Source organism: Dermacentor variabilis, unplaced genomic scaffold (assembly GCF_050947875.1).
Source record: "Dermacentor variabilis isolate Ectoservices unplaced genomic scaffold, ASM5094787v1 scaffold_18, whole genome shotgun sequence".
Lineage (NCBI taxonomy): Eukaryota > Metazoa > Arthropoda > Arachnida > Ixodida > Ixodidae > Dermacentor > Dermacentor variabilis.
The window spans coordinates 8930264-8948936 of NW_027460346.1; the positions used below are offsets into that span (position 1 = coordinate 8930264).

An 18673-nucleotide genomic window follows, 5' to 3' on the forward strand; every position below is an offset into this window, starting at 1 on the left:
ATGTAACATAGGAGTGTACCAAAAGACCTCGTACTATTAATTCACCTTTGGTATTCACCTTGCTGAGGGAGCCCTGGGAGGCCATCCTCGTTCTTGCTGACCTCGAGGTCAAGGAGGGCCTCCTGGATCAAGCTGGGCGGTTTGCAGTGGCCACTGGAGTCTTGCTTCCCCTGCATTTTTTTTTCCTTCAATAAATGTTATTCCTCCTCTTCCTCCTCTAAATCCATTTATAATGACCTGTCTACAGAACTTAGGAAAATTGTGCATAACATTAGTGCAATTTTTTACCCTATGCAAATCCCAGCTTTTTGCGCAAATGACTGGTTATCGAGACCCACAATGGTAGACTAAATAAAACTGCAAAATTTCCATAAGCCAATCCACTGCATTACCACAGTGGTCTATGAATTGTTGCTAATCACTGTCTTGAGTGATATAATTCTGTAGACCGCACAACAATTCATTGGAGGGGATCAAATAATAAAGATGCCTGATGTCTACACTGAACACATTACAGCTGCCGGGGTTACACTCCTTGCTCCATGAATCCATCAGTCACATTAAGAAAAAAAGGAATACAGTATCTTGACAAGTGGCAAGCGTGTTGATTGTATGTGCACGCAGAATGGTGTGGCACGTGCAAAAGGATGATTGTCTGTTGTCTGCAAAAATTTTTTTACTCTTGCAATGTGATAATCTTCACACACACACACACACACACATGTCACTGTGTTTTCAATAAAAATGTAGTTGTGAGTCAGTGCTTGTGTGCGTCTTCTTTGCCTACAGTCTGTGTAAAAGTTGCACTGTTTATTTCCGTCATGTATCAGTTCCAACTCACCCAAATATATGCTCTTATGAGAAGTTCAGAGTGACAGGGGAAGAAACTTTAGTTGAGACTTTAAGCATTAGCCTCCAAATGTATCAAAGAGTTTGGTGCAAATAACAGCTGCTTGCAATAATTTGGTTATGAAACTCGGGGTTACTGGAGTCTGGAGATTTTATTTTCTTCCAGCAGTCTTTCATAGCACAGAGCAAGCATGCTTGCTCAGTAGAAAAAAGTATTTTGTTACAGAGACTTTCAAAACATTTATGGCACAGTGGTGGTTAGCTGCCATCTCCTTCTCTCTAACTCTGCACAAGAGTGCATTGCAGCCGCACTTAATTTAATTGGTTAAGCAGTGGACTATAACTTGTGCATACCATAATTAATGAACATATTTCACAAGATCTACATAAGGGACGGACCCTGCTTCCTTGTTTGCTGTTAACAGGTTGAAATAGCAAATATCTTGAACAATTTTGTTTGAGTATTTGCTGGTAAACTTAGTACGCTTTACAGATTAAATATCATTCACAAATACATAAACTTGCATAAGTCTCATTATCAGAAGGCAGCTGCTGTCACTTTACAGTTTCTTTTTGTTTTAATACATGTCTTCAAATAAACTTGAGCAAGGCTGACTTTTTGCACACAGTCTGCTTTCTTGCTGCACCAAAGTCTTCACTGAAGTGGCATGCATGAGCACACTTCGTGTGAAATGTATGCATGCACTGTGTTTAAACTGAATCATCATGGTAATCTAGAAATGTTTGTACTGCATTTTTTGTGAGTATTGTTTTTGATCACTACATGACTAGTATTCATCAGGCCTTCATCGTAACCGCTTAAAGTAGAAAATTTTGTTATATACTGAGAGTCACACAGTACTCGCCTCTGAATATTCTTGCACAAATATTTCTTTTATTCTAATTGCAGAACTTCAAGCTTTTGAAGGCGACTGATCATTCCAGCACTTGTTCCATCATAACCCCCCCACAATGCATGCCACCACGTGTCCTTGAAGATGCATTACCTTTACCCAATGCAAGTTGAAAGTCCTGTGGAATGCTAGTGCTTCCATGTCTATTGTGGCGAAAGAGGGAGAATCAATGAATGGAGTGAGCAGGCCTCAAGTGGAGAGAGGTCAAACAAGCCATGTTTGTGTGTGTCACATTTAAACAACATGCTACTGTGTTGTCTTACCATCTGTTTCCTCGGGTCTTGACGTCATTGACATTGCACAAATTTTGTGCTGCTGTAAGTGCGCCATTCATGCAGTGTCCTGTTTGGGCATTTAATAGCGTACCTGCCAATCCTCCCGAATTTTTTGTGAACTTTACAAATTCTTCATTGTTCTACAGTTTTACTAATGTGTCAAGTTTTACGAAAAGAGATTCTGTCTGCAAGAAAGTTTAAAGGTGTTGGAAGGTGGTAGAGGCATACGATTGCAAACAAAAAGAATGCATACTATGAAGAAATCTTGATGGAACCTTTGTACCTTTCTCACCTTTTTGTGGCAGCAGAAAATGCCTTATACTAGTAGGGTACTTGCTTCAAGCAAGTGTTTTCAGACAAGTTTCTGGCCCAGAAACGTGCACCCCGAATTTCACGTCAAATGCCGCAAACGTCGAGCCAAGGCGCTACAACGCAGCTATGGACAGGCTGAAGGAGTCTACTATGTGGACGCTGCAGCCTACACCCCTAGACATCATTATGCTCTAGCGGTCGTAGACAACCAGGGCAACACTGTTCAGCATCAGTCAAGACCACCTTGGCGGGCGACGCGGAAGAAGCCGCCACTGCACTCGCATCGGGGTTACCCAATTGCGACGTCTCATTAGTGATTCTAAGACTGCTATCCTGAACTTCAGTAATAGCTACATAAACAACCTCGCCCACTCTCTAGTTGTCGCTCACCCACCAGAAAACGACATTGCTCTCGTCTGGACTCCAGCACATCAAGGACTCCACGGCAACGAAATGGCTCATGCTGCTGCTCGAGGATTCATGGACTGAGTGGCCGTAAATATGGGCCTAACTCTAGAACCCAATGACTCCCAACAACACACCAATAAAGACACACTCGTCACATTCTATGAAATTTGCACACATAAAAGACACCAACGCCTAATGTATCTACCTCTCTCTGTGCCTAGAACGCGCCAGAGAGAAATACTGTGGCGGCAACTACAAACTCGCACTTTTCTTACCCCGCGAACTTTGCCCTTATTCTTTCCCGCCACATACCTGACACCCAAGTGTCGCTTTTGCCCTGTCCCGATAGCAGATCTCTCCCATATCATGTGGCAATGCCCCATGAAAACTCCCCCCCGCACGCTCAAACCATTAATTAGTAGCGGTGAGCTGTGGGAGACTGCCCTGTGCAGCTCCGATCCCACCCTACAGGACTTATTCCTAAGGTAGGCTGAAGAGGTAGCGGAGGCCTACCACAACTAGCCGACCAGGCACGTACCCAAGGGAGGGCCCGGGGGGGCCTGTCCCCCCCCCCCCCGAAATTAAGTGACATACCCCACCCCCCCCATCCCACCCTGTCCATGCCACCAATCCTCACACACATTCCTAAAGCACAGCGAAATCAATGTTGAGAATTGACAGCTATTCGGTGGTCACATTTTGCTGCCTTTTTCACTCCTTTTGGATGACAGTATTTATCAGCATCTCCTGGGGTGTGAAGGCCAGTTTTCTCATCAATTCAGTGCCCACACGATTAACTCGAGATGCGTTCAGTTGTCACCATCCAGTCAACAGTCAAGCTCAAGGCTGTTGCTTCGTTAGTTAAACCTTTGTTTAGACTGATCCAGGGACCAGGAAAAGGATTCGGTTCGTACGTAGTCAGCTGGTCTGTATGCTTGAGGAATGAGTTGCAGCCGGAGAAAATGCCAGTTGAGTTTAACTTTTCCTTTTGCTTCACTATTACCTCGAGTGGCGGCTCGCCGCAACGCTGGCAGATCGTCGGAACTATGTACACGCAATACAGGACTAAATAAAGGGCAAATTAAAATAATGTGAAACAGCATCCATCATCAAACCGTGCAATAACCCTTAAACCCATAAGCAATATGACTGTCACCCGTTACCTCGTCTGGTTTTCCCCTAATTGTGCAGCACTTTCTGTGCAAAATTGGCAACTGGAAACAAGAGTCGCAAGGAGTTGAGAAATTAAGCCAAGGCAACTGCCAAAAAGGAAGGAAAAGCGAAAATTAACAAATTTAACCATTGTTTATGAAAATATTTTTGGATCAATATCTTTTTATTTAAAAAGGAAGTAGAGAAAACACTTCCAGAAGTGGAGAACAATTCTCTGTATTTTGAATGACACTTCTACAGTTATCAGTGGAGTCTCCTGACGTAGCCACTTCTCTGCTGTGCTTATGTAGGTGTTCTTCTAACCTTCCGGCGGTGGGCGCAGTACGTCTAGAACCGCAGCGTCCTGCGCTCCACGCGGTTGTACGGGACTGGCAGCCACGCATCATTACGCAACTTCCCAAATAACAATACGAGTCGGTTTTGGCACTTCACTTGGCAGAGCAGTAAATGAGGGATCCAAAAGAACTATGATTGTTCAGAAAATATATATTTCTCTGTAATTCTTCCAGAGGTAATAAAAAAAGACGCCACTATAGTCGGATACAACTTAAGTCTGCAGTGAAGCCTCGCGCACGCCTTCATAACCACCAGCCACTGTTCCTCCATGAGGCTGCAAATAATTCGTACTTCAAACTTTTCCTGTTACCCAATTAAGGCGGTAACAATGAAAATAAAATCATTAGCGCATAATTTTATACATTTTCCCTCGTCTATTATAGTGGAATGGCGAAAGCCTAATTTTTATTGAAGTGAAATAAAGTGCTTGCTTCGCTGCAACTATTTATTGTCAAGGTTCACTTCAGTTGACAGTGAAGTTTCATGAGTAAAAAGGGTTCAGCAATGAAATGAACTATACCACAGACTTTTGAAGATTGAATTAATTACGAAGTTTTATGTGCCAAAACCACGATTTGATAATGAGGCACGCTGTAGTGGGGGTCTCCAGAAATTTGTATAACATGCACCTAAATCTAAGTAGACGGGTGTTTTCGCATTTAGTCCCCCTCAAAATGCAGCCGCCGAGGCCGGGATTCGATCCCGCAACCTCTTGCTTAGCAGCCCAACACCATAGCCACTAAGCAACCATGGCGGGTAGAGTTTTGAACAGTGAAACGCTTGGACGCCATACACTTTGTCTATGTCTCTTGCACACCTCATTGCTTCCGTCGATGAAAAGACTCTTGAAGAACAGCAGATGCTCTGGAGGTATCAAGTACGACGCCATTTTGAAAAGGCCGCATGACGATTTTGTTTGCTTCTGTGATTGGCTGGCGGAGTAACACAACCTCGCGCGGTCCATGATAGGAAGAGGCCTTCGTCCTGCAGTGGACATAAAATAGGCTGGTGATGATGATAGAAATCTTTATTTTGCACTTTCATTTGTTTACTTGTTCTTGGCAGTGTTCTTCCTGCGCTTCTTTCCTGCGCGAGTCCATTGGATGTGGTTTCTTGCTTGCCAAGTAAAGAAGAGGTGTATCTCACAGGAGTACTACCTGTGAGATACACCTTATTTCATTTCTCTTTTGTGGGTTTATGCGTCTTTATGGCGAATGGCGGGCGTTATTCACATTTGTACAAGTAAAGGTACTTACCCCCCTCATTTGCATAGGAAAGTTACTTTGGGTTGCCCCCCCCCCCCCCCGAAATTAACATCCTGGGTACGGGCCTGTGAACGATGGATGTTTAGCAACATAATGTGGTGGCGGACGCCTGCTGGGACTGGAGTACATAGACTTCCCTCTCTCCCCCCTGGCCCCTCCCCTCTCTTAAAAGGGGAATAAAGTTCATTCATTCATTCTGAAGCAGGCAAAGTACAGAAAAAGTTACTGTGATATAAAGCAGTGGTTTACTTTTCAATTTCTACTGTCGTTCCTAGCTTTTTATTAATAATTGTTAATGAAGTGCATCGTATCCCACAAAATGCGTGTGCACACTTAGTGCAAGCTTTACTAAAATACATGCTATCACCCCTCCCTTGTCATTTCCATGCAACTTTTATGAATTTTGAAGTTCACAGTTTAGCAGATATGCTAACAGTCGCATGTCATATAAATCTGCAGAGGAAGAAAAAGACCAAGCTTGTCCTCTTTTTTGATTGTTACGTGATAGTCAAATGGCATCACTCATTTTTGTTACCCGCTAACCTCTGCTGCAGGATCACAGCCTTTCGGACGCACACCCACCATGTGAGCCCGCACCGCCTCCGGGCCACTCTCCCGTACCCCTAAAAAGAAAGTGCTACAGTGACAACGGTGTTGGTGTTAGCGGAGCTGGAACCAGCAGCACGAGTAGCTTTCAACTGGGCCGGTACCGACGTGAGTCGCCTCCGGAGGACCCTTGCGGTTCAACAGCCATTGTGGCAGCTCCGGCAGTGGGTGCGTGCCGTGCCTTTGGTCTCATGATGGAAAACTGCGTCAGTGATATTCCTGAGGGCCCCAATCGGGACCTGGCAATGCTGGTCGCATACCAAGCCCTTGTGAGGTTCAAGCTCACGCTCAATGGCCATGGCAGTGACGCAGTAGATATCACGCTCTCGGAACTCTTCAGGAGTTGAGCAGCACCATCAGATCCCGTCAACCCGGGACTGTGGGGCGCATGCCGCTGCCTCAGCGGGCGTTGTTGTTGCACAATGGACCAACCGTAAACCCACTGTTCTCAGTGGCACATTTAAGTGTGGAACTGTGTGGGGCTGCTTCTCGTCATGGTCCATGGTTTCTCGGAGGGTGAGTTTTTTTGCTGGTTATCGTGTTCCTCACCACGTTTGCGTGGTTGCTGGTGTGTTGCTTGAATCTGAGGTGCATAGAAAGGGGCCGGTCACGTGTTGGCCAAGTGAAAAGCAGCATTCGTCTGCATTGGTGGCATGTGTCAATCTTAACGATGCCACTGGTTAATATGAAAAATAACTGTGCTGCCAAGAAATTATCATGTCCATGTACATGCAAATATGTGCCATATGAAACATCAGTGCAGCTTGTTTATGGCGATAATCTTTCTGTACTTGCCATAATATGTTAAATACTGAAAGACATAGCAAACACTTTGTGTTGTGCCCTTGTTAATTGTTTTACTGTGCCTGTAACCATTGCCTTTCATTTGCTTTCTTCAGTCAGGAGTGCATATCAGGATGCAATGCAAGGTGTTACACATTTGCCGCTGATAAAATGCTTAAATGTTAAGGTTATGGTTAAGGTTGTGTTTAATAACATTAAAGTTTTAAGAAATCACATTTGTGTGCATTCATTTAATTGCAAGATAAGTGCTTTTGACTGTTGAATGTGCAAGATAATAATAACACCTCTGCACCATTACATACACATATTGCTGGCTTCACTTTTGTTCTGTTTTTCCTCACATGCCAATCATACGTATTGCTTATCAGAGAGAAACTTTGCTGGGAAGAAAAATAGACATACTGCAAAATGAAAGTTTGCTTTGAAAAACAAAACTGAATGTGATACAGCAAATCAAAGAAAGAATTAAATGCTAGACACTAGGTAAGATTTAGTGACATGGTTGTTTATAGCAGTACATTAAATAATGTACAAGAGATGCAGAGTTTTTCTTTGTTTGTTCTGCCATGCTGTCAGAAGTGGCTGAATGTGTAGTGAGGCTATAAAGAAAAGTAAGAAAAAGATGGCATATTGTTTTCAGTATCAATGTGTGTGCTGTCACTTGGCACAATGTAGGTATAATATAACTAGCCAATAGTTATTTTGTTGTGATAGCAATTCTATCGGCACTCTAGGCGCAGTCACACTGCTGCCGTCGTGCTGTCCCGCTATAAACAGCCCATGTGCCATTCGTGCGCGGAGGCTTAGAGGGTTTACACAGACACAGAGTGTGTTTGGTTGCAAAAAACAACAAATCGAAGTGGATGCACCGTCAGTGCTATCCTCAGTTGGCTCAGTGGCGGTGCCAGGAGAGCGTTTTGCCTTCCACTGCTGGCATGAGCGTTGTGCACATGCATACTATAAGTACATTAGCATTCCTGCTGAGCTGCTGTGGTATGCACTGATCTGAGCAGAACAGACAGTAAACATCGAGCTAACATTGTCTAATATTTCACTGTGTGCTGACTAACACCCTACGGTTTCCCATCAGTCTCATCTCTTGCACCATTGGAAGGGCAATGCCTCCAATGCTACTGGCGACACTCGTGATCACGCCAGCATTGTGAGGTGCCTTGTAGCTGCCAGAATGCCATTCCTTCTGTCCAGTATCAGTTGCCTTCCATGCTGCATTGCGCCAATGTGTCGCCCCCGCTTTCTGTTACACTGTTCAAGGAGCTTGAGCGTAATGCTATGCATTGCTGTCGCAGTCAGTGCTTCGTCCTTCGGACAAAACTGCCAAATCTTTTGTGGGAATAAAATGTCTTATTCTCATAAGAGACAAAATTTCGCAATTACAGCCAAGTTTTCTTTTGCAAGGCAATTGCTGCCCCTGTGGACTCTGGAAACTTATACTGGCATGGGTGTCACACTTTCCTTGCTTTCATAGCATTAGCACATGAGCTTACACGAGCTTGCTCGAGTAACAGGAGTTGGTATTTGAAGTATCTTGCGGGGAGCCATGACATTCATTGTTGTCAGTTTGCAGTAATTCTTGAGTAGAAGCTAGGTTCCCATAAAAAAGAAGAGACAAACCTGCATTGCAGTTAGTGTTGTACGTCTGTTAATGCTAACATTGTTTGAAGTCCAATCAGTAGCAGGTGCTTTTGGCACACACACTTTATTCGTTGTCTTTCTTTTTTTTTTTAATAGGATTGCTGGGTCATTCCATGCCAACTGTCCTAACCGTGGCACTTGAGAAAAATCAATTTTCTCCAAAAATTACAAAAAATTACTTGTATAGTGTAAGCATCACATACACAGTATTTTCCCAAAATATGTCGAGCAGAAAAAAACTGCTGCTCGTGAGGACGATTTGAATTTCATGAAATAGGGAAAAACCAGGTGCAAAAAAAAAATTCACGAAAAATTGGCGCTCTTGCACATTCTTGCACAAATTTATGTTTTTGCGTTGTCTGAACATTGTTAGGAGCAGAAAACAGCACTAAACAACAGGACAAAGATAGGGACACAGACCACAGTGCTGACTAACAACCAAGTGTCTATTCTTTCACTCAGCATATATATATATATATATATATATATATATATATTGTCACGAAAAGACAATGGAAGATGTACCCGGCGTCGGCGAAGCAGACAGTTATACAAGATGGCGTGCAATAATTCAAGCTGGCGTCCTCAGCTTCTACTTCTTCTTCTTCAGCGCCCGCCTCTTGCCGAGCGTGCGTTCCAGTTCCAACTTCTTTCTCAGCGCTGGCTCGTGACACTTAGCGGCATTATTCCCCCGCCAAAAGAAAGGCATCGACCCGATGCTTACTAAACTAGAAAGTAGAAGTGTGGAAGTCGTATGAGATCGGATTGGCGCCGCCTTAATGCGCGAAATATGGCTTGAGGCAAATAACATGCACTATCTCTGAGTGGTGCTGTCGAAGCCGAGGCGACGCGGCACTGTCGGGAATGACCTCATAGTTCACTTCACTAACGCGGCATATCACTTTGTAGGGTCCAAAGTATCTACTAAGGAGCTTCTCAGACAACCCCTGGCGACGGACTGGAGTCTACACCCAGACTTGGTCACCTGGCTGGTACTCGACTTGCTGATGTCAAAGCTTGTAGCATCGTGCGTCTGTACTCTGCTGCTTCGTGATGTGTATGCGCGCGAGTTGACGAGCTTCCTCTGCGTGTTGAGTAAGTTGCTCGGCATCGGAAGTGATGTGTCGGTGTCGTGCGGGAGCATAGCATCTAGCGTGGTCTGGACCTCGCGCCCGTAGACAAGTCGGAACGGTGTGAATCGTGTGGTTTCCTGAATGGCGGTGTTGTACGCGAATATAACGTACGACAGGACTTGATCCCGTGTTTTATGCTGGACGTCCACATACATAGACAGCATGTCAGCAATGGTTTTGTTTAGCCGTTCCGTCAGTCTGTTGGTCTGCGGATGATAGGCAGTCGCCTTGCGATGTTGTGTACAGCTCAGCTCGAATATGTCCTCTATCAGCTGGGCTGTAAAGGCAGTGCCTCTGTCGGTGATGACATGTGATGGGGCACCATGTCTCAGGACTATGTGATCAATAAAGAACTGGGCAACTTCGTAGGCCGTGGCACATTGTACAGCTTTCGTCTTGGCGTAGCGTGTTAGATAGTCCGTGGCGACTATAATCCACTTGTTTCCACTGGCTGACAAGGGAAAGGGTCCCAGAAGATCCATGCCGATTTGATCAAATGGCGCGCTAGGTAGTGCGATGGGTTGGAGTAACCCCCCGGGTTTCAAAGACGGCGATTTCCTGCGTTGACACTCACGGCAGCTTTGCACGTAACGCTTCACCGTGCTAGAAAGTCTGGGCCAGTAGTACGTCTGGCGTACTCTTGCAAGAGTGCGTGAAAATCCCAAGTGTCCAGCCGTGGGCTCATCATGGCAAGCTAGGAGAATGTCATCACGGAGGGCGGCAGGTACGACCAATAGATACTCTTTGTCGCTGGCACTCGAGTTTTTCTTGTAGAGGACACCCTTTCGGAGGCAGAAGGTCGAGAGACTGTGAGAAATGTGTCGTGGGATTGTAGCATTCTTGCCTTCTAGGTGATCGATGAGAGGGCGTATTTCGGCGTCCTCACGCTGCCGTATGATCAAGTCAGATGCGGTGAGGGCCCCAAGGAATACGCCATCTTCGTCCATGTCCTTATCGCAAGTTTGAACGGGGGCGCGCGACAACGCGTCCTCATCTTCGTGTTTGCGGCCCAATTTGTAGACGATGGTAACATCGAACTCCTGCAGACGGAGACTCCATCGAGCAAGTTGCCTGGACAGGTCTCGTAAGTTGGCTAACCAACACAGGGAATGGTGGTCTGTCACCACCTTGAAAGGGCGACCGTAGAGATAAGGCCGAAATTTCATGATGGCCCACACAACCGCTAGACACTCTTTCTCGGAGGTGGAGTAGTTGATTTCGATGTGTGAAAGGGTGCGACTGGCGTAAGCGATGACTCGCTCGACGCCTTCCTGGTGTTGAACGAGTACAGCACCAAGACCGATGTTGCTTCCATCGGTATGCACCTCGGTGTCAGCGTCCTCGTCAAAGTGAGCGAGGACGGGTGATTCCTGCAGGCGTTGCCGTAACTCGGTGAAAGCTGTGTCCTGCTTATCCGTCCAAACGAAGGGTGTGTCTTCTCGCGTTAGGCGTATGAGTGGTTCGGCGATGCGCGAGAAATTAGCGATGAAGCGACGATAGTACGCACACAGACCGAGAAAGCGACGTACTGCTTTGTTGTCACGAGGAGTCGGAAAAGCAGCAACAGCAGCTTCGCCTGGGTCCGGCTGAACGCCGTCGGCGTTCACGACATGCCTGAGAAACTTCAGCTCTTCGTAACCGAAGTGAGACTTTTCTGGCGTTAGTGTGAGATTAGCTGAGCGGGGCGCCTCAAGTACTGCCTCTAAACGCTTCAGATGTTCTTCGAAAGTCGCCGCAAACACGACGACGTCATCTAAGTATACTAAACAGCTGTGCCACTTCAGACCCGTCAGAACAGTGTCCATCATTCGTTGGAATGTGGCCGGTGCAGAACACAGGCCGAATGGAAGCACTTTAAATTCGTACAGTCCATCCGGGGTAACAAAGGCAGTTTTTTCGCGATCTCATTCGTCAACTTCGATTTGCCAATATCCGCTCTTCTAATCTATGGATGAAAAATACCTGGTTCGCCGCAGTCGATCTAACGAATCATCGATCCGCAGAAGCGGATAAACGTCTTTTTTTGTGACGTTATTCAACTTTCTATAGTCAACGCAGAATCTAAACGTTCCGTCTTTCTTTTTGACGAGGACCACCAGCGACGACCAAGGGCTTTGGGATGGTTGTATGACGTCATCGTCGAGCATTTCTTTCACTTGTGCATTAATCACGTTGTGCTCTTTCGCCAATACGCGATAAGGCAGTTGTCGTATGGGATGAGAGTCGTCGTACATGATTATTCAGTGTCTCGTGATGGGCATCTGGCGTACCTTAGAAGAAGATTCGAAGCACTCCTTGAACCGAAGGAGCAACTCGCGCAGCGCTTCCTGCTTTTCCTCCGAAAGACCTGAATTGATGTCGATATTGCTGAGTGTCTGAGCTGGGTTCTCCTTCGTCATAGACGCAAAGCATTCGGCAACGTCAGCAATAGGATCAGCGAAAGCGATAGTAGTACGACGAAATAGGTGCCGATGTTCCTGGCTGAAATTCGTCACGAGGAGTGCCGAAAGCCCACCTCGAAGCATAATAAGCGGGCTGCACATACACCATGAGTCAGCATAAGAGAGGAATTGCCCTCTGCAACAGCTTCACCGTCACTCAGATCGTCACATACGACCATCACCAGGACACTTGCGCGGGGTGGTACAGTTACACTGTCGGCGTAAACCCAAAGCGCGTTACGTCGGCAATTGTCACGGCTGTTCGCTGCTCTTTCTGTCGAAAAAGTCACTGTGCGCTCCCGGAGGTCTATAATGGCACCATACTCTCGCAGAAAGTCGACGCCCAAGATGAGGTCCCGAGAACAATCATGGAGTATAAGTCAGCTGGCTGGAAACGTGGACCCACGAATTTGTACTCTGACCGTGCACACGCCCAACAGTGTTACGATATGCCCGCCAGCAGTACGAATTTGCGTTCCAGACCAAGGCGGGATAACTTTTCTAAGTTCCGTCGCTAGTTTTCCACACAAGATTGAGTAGTCGGCCCCCGTGTCCAATAAAGCACTAACGTGGCGGCCGTCGAGCACAACAGGTATGTCTAGCGAGAGTCTGTCGCTGAGTTCGGCTGCTGTCATCGTTGAATCGTGCGGAATAGACCTTGCTCGCGTCGATGGGAGGTCTTCGGAAAGGCGCTGTTCTTAGTTTTTCCGGCGAGGGCTTGGCGATCGTCCCTGCGCTGCCATTGGAGGGCTTCTAGGAGCTGGGGAAGAACGCCTAGGGGACGGCAAGCGCGACTGCCGCTGCGGGTACAGTGGCATACTCTGCTGGTTCAGGTATTCTTCAATCGCCCTAGGCCTTTCGCCATGTCTTTCGCCATGTCTTTCGCCATGTGAATCTGCGGCAAAACATTGCAGTCCGAGGCGGCGGTATGGGCATTCGCGGTATACGTGACCGGCTTCTCCACAGTGATAGCACAGAGGCCTTCTGTCCGGGGTACGCCAGATGTCAGATTTCCTCTCGAGCGGGCGCCAATCCTCCATACGCTGAATCGGTTGCACTGATGGGAGCGGCGGGACGTATGACGTGGCGTAAGACGTGGCGGGGTCCAAATGCATCGGAGCGGGGGCAGGGACTCGCCTCAAAACTTCCGCATACGACGGCCGCTGATAGTGTGCTGTCACAGGCGGCGCATTGCTGCATGGAATGGGACCTTGGATCGCTTGCTGCACTTCATTCCTCACAAGGGCAGAAATGGAACCTAGCGTGGGCTGAGGCGGGCAGGTGAGCCGTTGAAGCTCGTCACGCACCACAGAGTGGTTAAGGTCTCGGAGAACGTCCACGTTTCCAAAGGCAATCGCGTCCGTCAGTGAAGAAGCGTTCCCGTGCCTGTCATACAGAGCTGAGCGCTGGTACGAAGGTGAAGTTGCGTTCAATTGCCTTTCATAGACAGCTGAGCGCTGGTGTAACATCTTTTCCATCGTGGTGGCTTCATTTAAGAATTCAGCCACGGTCTTCGGCGGGCTTCGAACAAGGCCAGCAAATAGCAAAAGGCCCCGCATTAGATGGCGCAGCTTCTTTTCCTCGGACACGGTTGGGTCCACCCGACGGAAGAGGCGCGTCATATCCTCGACGTATGACGTCACGCTCTCGTTCGGCAGATGTATGCGGGATTGGAGCGCCCGTTCGGCCCTTCGTGGCGATCAGCATTGGTGTAGGTATCCAGCAAGGCACGACGGAACTCGAGCCACGATTTGATGAGCCCTTCTCGGTTCTCGTACCAAGTGTGAGCACCGTCCTCCAAGCTGATGTAGACGTTCCTTAACTTCGCCGCGTCGCTCCACTCGTTTATCTCGGCAATGCGCTCAAACTGGACTAACCAGTCTTCTACATCCTCAAAGATATCCCCGTGGAACACTTTCGGCACTCGGAGATTCTGCAGTAGATACTGAGTTGCTGTTGTGGCCGTACCTTGCCTAATAGTCGGTAGGGACGTTAACGTTCCTTCCATACAGGTGTGTGGGGTCGTCGATGTTGTTGCGGAGAGATGATCAAGGTCTGGAGGCAACCCTCGGATTCTCCTGCTTGCCCGGTGAACAGGTGTGTTCACTAGTAGAGGACTAGTACTCCTGCCACCAGGAGGGGTTTGTGGCATCGGATGAACCGTGCCCCCCACCTCCACCAGTTTTGTCACGAAAAGACAATGGAAGATGTACCCGGTGTCGGCAAAGCAGACAGTTATACAAGATGGCGTGCAATAATTCAAGCCGGTGTCCTCAGCTTCTACTTCTTCTTCTTCAGCGCCCGCCTCTTGCCGAGCGCGCGTTCCAGTCCCAACTTCTTTCTCAACGCTGGCTCGTGACACCTAGTGGCAATATATATATATATATATATATATATATATATATATATATATATATATATATATATATATATATATATATATATATATATATATATATATATATATATACTCTACCACTATCTCGAAGCACAAAAAGCAACAGAAATTCAGCATGCACATGGGCAATAAAATTGTAATCAATGAGATAGGAAGGCCATCTCCTTCGGAAGGAGAGAAATGGAGGGGAGGCTTACACATGCTTTGCCGCTGTTATGCATGTGAAAGGCTTCAGAAATAAGACTTGTGTGGCCATTGTGGTATTTTGTCACATTTTTAAAAGATAGCTTGCAGCCACATTCATTGCAATGCAGTGACAATTGACTATCTCTAGCTTGTTTTTGAGCCTTGCTTGAGTGTTCGTGCATGCAATCACTGATGCACCACCCCGTTTGACCGATATAAAAACGCTCACATCAAAGAGGAATCTTAGAAACCACAGAGTCACAACAGTCAACAACAAACCTCTGTTCTGCACAGTATTAGGTTCCTTAGAATTGACCACGGAGCATCTGTCAGACAATAGGCTGCGTTTCTTTGACTTGGAGCTCTCGTTCTTAAAAACAGCCATGTATGTTGGAGATATGCTCCTCGGTCTCATAAGAGCCTTCTCCCCCTTTCCTCCATGCACTCAAAGATAGTTAAGTACGGTATTGCAAGATCTTACATGAAAACGGCCCTCATCAGGTCTTGTGACACAAGTAGAAGCAAGCTTCGAATCACAAGTAGCAATGCTGAAGCTCGCAGGTTTCCCGTTAATGCTTTTAACTAGCATCGCTCAAACCTTTGCAACAGGCCTTAAAAGAAAACAATCGGCAGTCGCTCAATCTGAGAATCACTCACAGCAAATGGTTGCAGTTATCCCATATGTGCACTAGATTGTGCATAATCTCAATAAGGTTGTCAGCAGGGCAGGTGTTAGGTTGTTGTTCACTGCCCAAAATAAGTTAGGTTGCCAGTGCCAACAAGTCAATTGGGTGACCGAGAACAAAAAAAGTTGTAAAAAGCAGCAGGACAGGCAGAGGTTTGTTGTTGACTGTTGTGGCTGTGTGGTTTATAAAATACCTCTTTCATGGAGGCGTTTTTATATCGGTCAAATGGGGCAGTACGTCAATGATCGCATGCGCGAACACTTAAACAAGGTTCAAAAACAAGCTAGAGATGGTCAAATATCCCTGCATTGCAATAAATGCGGCTGCAAGCCATCTTTTAAAGACGTGACCTATTTGTCAAAATACCACAATGGCCGCGCACGTCTTATTTTTGTAGCCTTTCACATGCATAACAGCGGCAAAGCATGTGTAAGCCTCCCCTCCGTTTCTCTCCTTCCGAAGGAAATAGCCTTCCTATCTCATTGATTACAATTTTATTGCCCATGCGCATGCTGAATTTCTGTTGCTTTTTGTGCTTTGAGATAGTGATAGAGTATATATATATATATATATATATATATATATATATATGCTGAGTGAAAGAATAAAGACACTTGATTGTTACTCAGCACTGGAGTCTGTGTCCCTCTCTTCGTTCTGTCATTTAGTGCTGTATTTTTTCCCACTCAAAATATTTTGGGAAAGTACTGTGCAAGTGATGCTTGTATATGTGTAGCTTTATTTGTAATTTTTGGGGAGAAGTTATTTTTCTCGAGCGCCACAGTTGGGACAGTTGCCATCGAATGACCCTGCTTTTGTGGGTGCCTGAATATATATAAAAGGAAACCGATTCATCAAAAAAAAATAAGAATTGGCTTGTTTTATTGCTTTTGCACTTAATTGAAAAATTGTGGCCAAATATGCCACAAACCAGTGTAAATCATTTTTACTTTTGAAAATTTAGTAGCAGCAGCTGCAAGGCCTGCATTTACCTGGATGGCCAGCCCTTGCTCAACACAATATGCATCATTTGTTGTTTCAGTTAGATGTTGGCTTCCTCTAAGCCTGTTGTGGCTGTTTAAATGGTATACAAGGCTATAATAATTAGGCAGTGGTGGTGCAATGAGGTGTACTGCAACCATGACTTGTTGAAAATGCCTATTCTCGCTATTTCACTGAACTGCACGTACGGGAAAGTAAAAAGTGGGTTGGTATACTGCAAGTGAGGTGTTATGTAATATTGCCCTGGTACGCAAAAGAACAGCTGCAAATGTATACGTAAAGACGTAGCTTGAATTTCTGTGTTCTGGCACATCATATCGCCATGTATCAGATTTCTAACATCGACTGCATACAACTTAGATTAATAGCTATCTATTCAAGTCTGCAAAAACTGCAATGAACAAATATGAGTGCAGTAAAAGGAGCAGATCATCAGCAGGACAGTTTTGTGCATGGATCTGAAGCACAATGCTAATGAATGCCTGCATCCATATAATTAGTTATTTCTGCAGATTGCAGGGGCCATAGCATGATGTCTGGTTCATGGAAATGGTGCAGTAGTGCAATAATACCTTGCTGTTTCCTTGAACACTTCCATCCTTACTGGAACTTCCAAGTCTCTGTACTGTCTGGCTTAGAGATGACATCATCATCATGGCTCACTGTTATGTTAAGAGTGAAATGCTCACAGAAATGCAACATCAGGTAAAAAGTTAAGACTGTAAGAGTAGCACAGGATACCCGTGCCGTAGTGATAAGCTTCACTTGTTGCCAAATTATTATCCCTTTCAGTGTCAGGTTTTTTTTGGAGGTGACACACCTCCAGCATCGGGTTTCTTTGTTGGATATTATAAAATGAACACAATGGTTTATTTTTGCTTATGCAGAAAGTAAAAAAATGACGCAAATAATAGTAAATGCTCTCTTGGTATGGTCCTCGCATTACTATCTGACAGAAGTGACATGGCGGGACAGAAATGCAAAAACATACCAGTATGTTAGCGACACTGAAAGGATTATTATTATTATTATTATTATTATTATTATTATTATTATTATTATTATTATTATTCCACTTACAGAAACTTTAAACGTGAAAGACCCAAGGGACTATGCCAAGCTTCAGTAATGCATGTTTTATTGGCATCCACGGCTCATGCTTAAATTAGGGTATCATGCTAACGTAGTCGCCACAAGAATGGTTTGAATAAAACTGTGACACCTTTACTAGTTCTACCTTTTTTTTTGCCTTTTCAGTGTAGCAACACAGTGAGTAGGAAGCTTGTGAAAGTACTGGTGGCAAACCTCATTGCTGCTCATTCTCTTGGCACTGTGCTAGGCAGACTTGCACAAAAGATTGAGACACATACAAAAGACTTGTATGTGTCTCATCTTCCCTCTCTCACTTTCGGTGCATATGTGTTTCATGCCATTGAAAATAATGTGTTGCAGACCACGCTAACTTGTCCAGCAACACGTTGTGCTCATATAGCCACACAACTGTATGAAACAGAGGCATATAATGAGCTTGCATGGCCAATGGCATTGCTTGAGGCCTAACAAACACATGCACTTATTTATCAGTCTTGATGAAGACTAGTCTTTTAATAATGAATAATAGCCTAATGATGAATAGTTTTCTAACACACAAAAATGCACCAGATCCAACTATATACAGAGAAGCTCATGAGGCAGCATTCATGCGCACCTCCTCATCTTGCTCAAGGATGCCCCGAATGAGGAGCTCTGCATTGTAATGCACCTTTGAACATGACCACCATTATAGGGGTTGAAAGAGGCAAGCTGGCTTTCTGTGTCGTTTGTTTGGGGTACCTAACTTCCCCATGCAGTCGTGGATGCTACCATCCACGCTGTTGCCAGGCGGCACAACCAAGAAGGTTATATTTGGCTCAATGCATGCGCAATGTGAGGCCATCTCCCCCAGTACTCTCTCTACAATCTCATCGCAGCTATCCGTCTTGCGGCCCCCTCGCCCTCTCCACCAGTGGCCAACAACCCACATGCACAGGCTGGCTTCCCCTCCCCCCCCCCCCCCCATCTTCCCTGCTGCGGGCAAAGTAGTACGAGCCATCACTGCTAGATGGAGCCGCCGTCCCATAGCCAAGTGTAAGCTATTCGGTGAGAATGCATAAGCACCAGCAGCTTACAACAGCCATGGTCAGAAAAGTCTGTGATGGTTTGCAAAAAAAGCTTCGCATTAAAAAAAAAGAG

The 18673-nt window shown here is 45.8% G+C and overlaps 1 protein-coding gene across 2 annotated transcripts in view; it reads left to right on the forward strand.

The window, feature by feature from the left end:
• LOC142568373 (uncharacterized) overlaps positions 1–7157 on the forward strand; it is a 38232-nt gene extending 31075 nt beyond the window's left edge. For both annotated transcript variants that reach the window (XM_075678372.1, XM_075678373.1), the window contains exon 3: positions 6087–7157. In XM_075678372.1, the coding sequence (XP_075534487.1) occupies positions 6087–6485 (399 nt within the window). In that variant the 3' untranslated portion in view covers positions 6486–7157. The remainder of the gene's footprint in view (positions 1–6086) is intronic.
• The last annotated feature ends 11516 nt before the right edge of the window (positions 7158–18673 follow it).